The sequence below is a fragment of the Ornithodoros turicata genome, chromosome 4, assembly GCF_037126465.1.
Source record: "Ornithodoros turicata isolate Travis chromosome 4, ASM3712646v1, whole genome shotgun sequence".
In the NCBI taxonomy this organism is placed as follows: domain Eukaryota; kingdom Metazoa; phylum Arthropoda; class Arachnida; order Ixodida; family Argasidae; genus Ornithodoros; species Ornithodoros turicata.
Window position 1 is genome coordinate 64007862 of NC_088204.1, and position 7309 is coordinate 64015170.

The 7309-nt window shown below is 50.2% G+C and overlaps 1 protein-coding gene across 1 annotated transcript; it reads right to left on the reverse strand.

Annotated features, from left to right (window-relative positions):
• Positions 1-908: 908 nt before the first annotated feature.
• LOC135392517 (uncharacterized) lies at positions 909-1910 on the reverse strand. Its single transcript, XM_064623224.1, has one exon. It carries the CDS (start codon positions 1908-1910, stop codon positions 909-911), a length of 1002 nt encoding a protein of 333 aa, XP_064479294.1.
• Between the last annotated feature and the right edge of the window lie 5399 nt (positions 1911-7309).

Genomic DNA, 7309 nt, shown 5'->3' on the forward strand with positions numbered 1-7309 from the left:
AACAAACGTAGTATTTCCGATATGTTCAACAACTCCTTTATCAACATTGGAACGGGAGAGTGTGACTCTCAGTCGTTTAACTTATTGAATCTTGAACGACTCCCGGCTTCATTTTTTGTAACGCCGATTGATCAAAGCGAGATAAAATCTGTTATCGCACAACTAAAGAATACAGAGCTGTAGTGGGTCATGATGATATCTCAGTAAACATCGTTAAAAAAATTGCAGCACCTGCTGTCACGTCCAGTTGCCCACCTAATCAACCTTGTCTTTTCCGAGGGTTGCTTTCCGGATAAACTTAAAATTGCTAACGTTATACCGGTCTCAAAAAAAGGTGACTCTCTTTCGATTTCCAATTACCGTCCTCTATCGATACTCTGTTTTTAGTAAAATACTCGAGAGGGTAATTTTGACTAGGTTTGAAATTTTTATTATTTATCGCAAGCTCCTGTCGTCTTCGCAATATGGTTTCACTAAGGGCAAATCAACTGAGCTTGCTCTGGTGGATATGATGGAACGAATTAAAGCTAATATTGATAATAAAATATTGACTTTGGGTATATTTATCGATCTACCCAAGGCTTTCGATGTAGTGGACCATGCAATCTGGATTAGGAAACTTGAATAATATGGGATTCAGGTAACGGCGCTTGATCGTCTCTCTAGATATATTTGACAGGAAGGAAACAATATGTATCACTAGGCCAGTATACCTCATCGTGCAATACACGTCTCGTCGTGTGCCTGAATATGTTTATTACAAAAAAAAAGAGGCGGGTAAAAAGGAAAGGTCAGCCAGGCAGAAGCCGACTTGCTATTCCTTGTAAACAAAAAAAAAAGAAAGAAAAACAGAATGAGAAAGACGCAAGCGGCACATGAGCAGCAGGGGGGCATGAGTACACGATCGCTCAGAGGCAGCCCAGGAGCTCAGAGTCACCCAGGAAGCATATTAGCGCTCTGGTAACAGCCCATTGCTTCTGCCCTGCGGAGCCCAGTAGGGTGGCCAAAGAGAGGTCTCTGTGCCCCAGGGCAGATAGGCGGTGCGTGAGTGCGGTCCGAGGAGCGGCATATCTTGGGCGGGTCAAGAGGAAATGATGGGTGTCGGCGTCGGTGGAGCAGGAGGGGCACGCCGAAGAGGGACGCTGCTTGATCTTGAACAGGAACGATGGAGTATGGGCAACATTCAGGCGAAGACGATGGAGAGCTGACTCTTCCTTTCGAGACAGCCGTAGCGACACACTGAATACCATCTTCGGGTCAATGCGGTGGAGGAATGTGTTGGCTGCGACAGTGTTTTCCATGAAAAGGCGGGTGTCGAAGGAGAAGCGCCGGGGGATGTGTATGCGGCAGACGGATGATGATAACGGGATGACAGTGTTGCACTCAGCTGCGCCGTGAGCGCGCCTCGCAGCGGCGTCGGCACGTGTATTTCCCGACAAGCCAATGTGGCTTGGCACCCACTGAGACCACACGGAGTGGCCGGAGGTGACGAGGAGGTTGTGCACAGTCAGGATCAGTGAGCGGATGTCAGAAACAACTTGCGAGCGAGGCGAAGACGGTGCCTCCAGCGCCGACTTGCTGTCTGTGAGGACTGTCCAGCTTCCAGGTGGACGAGAGGATACAAGCTGCAGTGTTTCGTGAATGGCTACAAGCTCCGCTTCGGTGGACGACGTTTCGTGGGGAAGCTTGAAGGCTTGTTCGATGTTTGCGGAAGGGAGGAACAGTGCTGCTGAGGAGACGCCCGCGGAGACCGAGTCGTCGGTATATATTTGCAGACGCTGGCTGTGTAGGGCGTCCAGGTGCTCCAGCACGAGGTACCGCAGGACAGGCGGAGGATGGTCGTTTTCGCGTTTTTCGGATGGTCGTTTTACAGGTGGGGGATGGACGATGGGTGTGACAATCGACCACATTCGTGGGGTGTAAGACGAAGTAGACGCAGTTGATTGGACCGACACCTTCAGTCGCCGGACAGCGGCACCGAATGCCGACGCAAGGCAGTCATGGTCGATTTCCCGCAAGTGGTGGGCGGGATGACGAGTAAGGTATCGCGAGTAGGCGCGAATGTGTGCTGGAGACTCCTTGCCCTCTGCTAGGACCACACTCTAAAAACTGAACTTCACCGCATAGCACGCTCTGCGCCAACCATTGCCACGAATGATACGGTTATCGCTTCTGATTCGAGGAGAGTTTGAGGCGTACGCCTTTTTGTGTCAACTTGGATATATGATAATTGACACAAAAAGGCGTACGCCTCTCTCTCTCCTCGAATCAGAAGCGATAACCCAATCATTCGTGGCAATGGTTGGCGCAGAGCATGCTATGCGGTGAAGTTCAGTTTTTAGAGTGCAGGTATGTCTCTGTCGTTTTGGGAACACCCAGGCAGACGCGCAGACTGCGGGCCTGGATGTTGAGGATCTCTCGTTCATTGGCTTTGCTTACAGCGTGGAGGACTGGGAGGCTATACCTCAGGGTTCCGGTCAACAAGGAGGTGTGGACGAGCTTAAGGTCGGTGCAGGTAGGGCCCCATGACGTTCCAGAGATCCGTCGCAGGACACTGATGAGGACAGACAGCTGGGAGGAGAGAGCTTTGATATGTTTTGACCAGGTGAGGCCCCAGTCGACGGTAATGCACAGATACTTGTGGTGTGGCACTCCACCGGCAAACCTGCAACCCGTACACTCTTAAAAATGAACTTCACCGCATAGCACGCTCCTATCCAACCGCCATCTCGAATGATATCGTTATCTGCCCTGATTTGTTGAAAACGGGAGGCGTACGCCTTTTTTGTGACAATTATGAACAGCATAAGTGTCACAAAAAAGGCGCACGCCTCCCGTTTTCAACAAGTCAGGGCAGACAACGATATCATTCCAGGTGGTGGTTGGATAGGAGCGTGCTATGCAGTGAAGTTCATTTTTAAGAGTGTAGCTGTAACTGGCGGAATGATCGGGGCGTAAACGCCATGGCGACCGTCTTGGATGATGAAACAGACAGTCCTCGGTCGGAAAGATACTGGACAACATCATCAAGGGCTCTTGCAGGCGACGCTGATTCGCGCAACGGCGCGTGCCGGAGGTCCACAGGCATATGTCGTCGGCATAGATGTTGATACAGACGTTGTCTCGGAGGTGAGCTGGTAGGGAGGCCATGACAACGTTGAACAGAAGAGGGCTGAGGAAACTACCTTGCGGGACGCCGCGGCGAACAGGGAAGGATTGAGTGTCCCCTTCTGTAGTGCGCACAAACAAAGACTTGTCCGACAGGAAGTCCTGAATCCACGACAGCATCCGGCCCCCTACGTCAGCCTCTTGGAGTGTCGCCACAACAGTACTGTGAAGTACGCTGTCGTAAGCCTTCAGAACGTCGAGGAAGACAGCGGCGGTATGTAGGCCTTCAGATCGGGCTTGCGACAATGGCTTTCAACGCCGCAAAGAGCAACTGTACGGAGGGTCGTGGTTATAAGCAACAAATGGTATCTGTTTTGACTTCGGAAGAGAATTCTAGTACCTTTCGGAGTGGGCAAGCTTAAGCTTGTCCCAACCTACAGTTGGCAATACGAGGATTTCTCAGACTTAGTGTCCTTGTCAAGATTCTGTTTCTCACTGGAACAATAAAAATGCTGCCATAACTTTGGTGTCATTGCAATTTGATGTAACTTCTGTATGCACTTGGCGGGTGTGCGTGCCAGAAATAGCAAAATAAAACAACCAAAGGGAATTGAGGGAAAGCATTGTCCTCCATGTGTACTTAAACTGTCCTAAATTGGTCCCTGAGGATGGGCCAGGGACAGCCTCGGGGACGTCATCTCATATGCCAAAGTGGCAGTATTATGACATTCTGAGGATCAGATTTTGCCATCCTAGGGATGCCATACCTGTCCCCATCTGACAACCTTAGGATAGCCCTGGGATGACAGTGTGTTCTTGGGGTGGATTACCATTGCAGCTGCGTCGACGCCTCGTGCCCGGTCCACAGGTGGTCGACGGGTACTGGCTGATGCAGAGGGACCGATTGGGGCAGCAGCGCTTGCGTCGGGTGTCACGTCCGACACGCGGTCGGCCTGGGTCGGTAAAGGGGGAAAAGTCAGAATCACCCCACGACACTGGCTGGTCCATCTTTGGGGCAGGTGTAGGGGGGAGACGAGCTTCAGCGACCTTCGCAAACCACTTGCGCCTGCTTCTCCCCTTGCGCTCGTTCTTGCGGACCCTCTCTTTTGCCTCTTTATAGCTGCTGTTCGAGCGCGAACGCACTCGTGCGATGCGCATTTGCTCTCTGAATCTGGGACAGTCCTTCGACGTAGCCAGGTGGTTACCCCTGCAGTTAATGCAGGTGGGGTCGCTCGCCGGGCACGCTTAGCCTATACATGGGACTTTCCACAGTTCGGGCAGGCAATCTCCAGGGTGCAGCATGCGGCGACGTGCCCATGCCTGAGGCATTTCTCACACTGGGGTACGCGTGGAAGATAGCCTCGGACCGACATGGTCAGGAGGTGGAAGCTTACGTGCAACGGGGGTTTCGGACCGAGGAAGGTCAGCCTATAACAGCCCCAGCATCTTTCCGTATCGTCCTCGGCGCTAGGAGCGGGAGGTCGGACACTATGGCTTCTGTGATTTGCTGATCCGATAGAGACGTGTCAATTCTAAGGATGACACCATAGCTGGAGTTCGACGGACGAGGCTCGTATAGGCACGGACTGGAACGTTGCAGACCCTGTCGAGTCGCAGGAGAGACGCTTTCGCAGATGCGGTAGCCACGTCGACTGCAATAATATCCTTTGCGTAGTCGGGTCGGATTTCCTTTATCCTGCCTGCGAGTTCAGACGTAAGGAACTGAGAAAGCTTCAAGTGGTTAATCTTAGCGAAGTTCGAAGATCGGTCCAGGGGCGTGAGGAGCACAGTGCAGTTCTCCAGGGGGCTCACTCGCGCACCGCCGCGCAGGTTGACCTTTCGGGCCCGCTTGACGACGTCCTGGAAAGGTCGTTCATCGTCGGATGACATTAGCGTGGAGCGGCTCGTTGACCTTTTACGAGAGATGACGGTGCCACGGTGAGTCCGTTTCGCAGCCACTAGCCATTTCCGTTGAGGACCCGCTGAGGGGGTCGTCTGCCCCTTCAATGGCCATGATCTGTGGATCCCAGACAAGGGGTTTCCCCAGGAAGACGAGAGATAAGAAAAATAAGGGGTAATGCTGGGAATCAACCAAAGACGGCGGAGCAGAAGAATTGAGCACAACAGAACTTAGTCTTCAAGGGTCAATTCTTGGTCCTTTCCTGATTTTAGTCTATGTTAATGAACTACATAAGTTTTTATCTACCACTACCGCGCTCTATGCTGATGACACGAATATGTTTGTTGAAAGTAGTTCACTTTGTGACTTACACGACAAGGCTACGTCTGTGGTCAGTAAGCTCAGCTTATGGTTATCTGTGAACAGGCTAAAACCCAATGTAGACGAATCTGGTTATATGATTTTCCATCCCAAACAAAAATCTATTGACTATTGGCACCCGGGAATTATTATTTAGGGGTATGCGGCTGACGCCGGTCGACAACACGATTTTTTTTGCCGTATATATAGATTCTCATTCATCTTGGTCAATTCACATAGAACACGTGAGGAAAAGGGCTAAAAAAAGATTGTATACTATATCCCGTTTAAAGCATCTCCTTCCTCTGAAGATGTTGCTAGCAGTCTATTACGCGTTGTTCCACAGCCATCTCTCTAACACCTTTGAGGTTTATCGTATCACTTACGACACTCGCCTCCATGACTCGTATATAACAGTGTTTACATGGGCGCGAACGTCGACTGAAGTCCCCAGTGGACTGATCGGGAGCGTCGACCGTCCACGGTTTACATGGCAACTTGATAAGGCGCCTTAGCGCTCCCGAAATTCAGTCGACCTTGCTCGCCAGCAGCAGCGCCGCCACGTCGTTAAAATGTTATCTCGGAAGTAAATATATTTTATTTTCGCAGTATATTTATTTACCAAGTGTCCTATAACACATTTTACAGGCTTTTCGCGGAGTCTCCTCTGCCATTTTTCGTTCCACAGTCTGAAACATAGCTTGGTCCCGCTGCCGCTTCGAATCCCGCTGCGATGCGATGTCTATTTCCCGAATAATGGACAATGTTAATTTAGTGCTTTCGTCAGTCCACACGCATTGCGGTAGGTTCGAAGGGATAACGGGAACATCGCTTGCTTCCGTCGCCATGCTTGCTTTCCTCCGAGAATTCGGAATTTCGCGTGCAATATGGGAAGGGCTCGCTCATGACATAACGGACACCGATCGCCAGGTCGACTGAACCGGTTTACATGGCAAAGGGAAGTCGACCGTTGTCGACTGAACTACGCCCTCCTAGCGCGCTTCCGGTCAAGAGATCCAACGAGTCAAGAGATCCATCGAGTCAGGAGATCCAACCGGTCATGTGACAGGCGAGTCAAGAGATCCAACCAGCCAAAGCGTCATACTGCTGAGGATTCCCGACAAAAAAGAAAGTCTATCCCTTATAATATTACCGCTGTACGTACTATCAGGTTAGGAAGTAATATGCCCGGTAACAGTGAAGACTTTTCGGTGTTTTCTCTCTACTTACCACACACACACACGCACAAAAAAAAAGTAAGCGAGAAAATCCTGAGGTTGTGCATTAGGTTACGGCGGCGAGTCCTCCTTTTGCTTTCGCACGTTTATGTCCATTGCCCCTAGAGCTGTAACACGCTATACCAGAACGTAAGCTTGTTACCAGGAATATTGAGCTCAACTTACAAAGAATCGTAGGCCGCAGCCGCAAAGCTTAAAACTTATCCTTGTCGCGCTCTTTTTATTTGCCCCCACCCTTATCACGTTATTCTATTCTTTTACTGACCGTGCGCGAAAATACTGTCTGACTGTGCTTTCCAATCAACATTAACCTGTCACGTTCATTGACCTCAACCCCAAAATGCAGTGTATACTGCTGGACTCAGAGTTGTCTTTGTACTTTTGTGTCCATTGGCGCAACCGTCCCCACGTTATGCCCGAACTGACGTTTGTTACCAATAATAATGGGCCCAGCCACAAAGTGTTTTGTCTTTGTCCTTTTGTAGACGGCGGGAAAAATTAAGGGAAAACTTGATACAGAAAACACACACAAAAAAAAAAAGAAGAAAGAAAAAACAGATGTTCGGGCATATGAAGCTTTTTTGTCACACGTGTGCTGTTCATAATTGTCACAGAAACGGCTTACGTCTCCCGTTTTCACAAATCAGGGTAGATAACGATGTCATTAAAGATGATGGTTGGCTAGGAGCGTGCTATGCGGTGA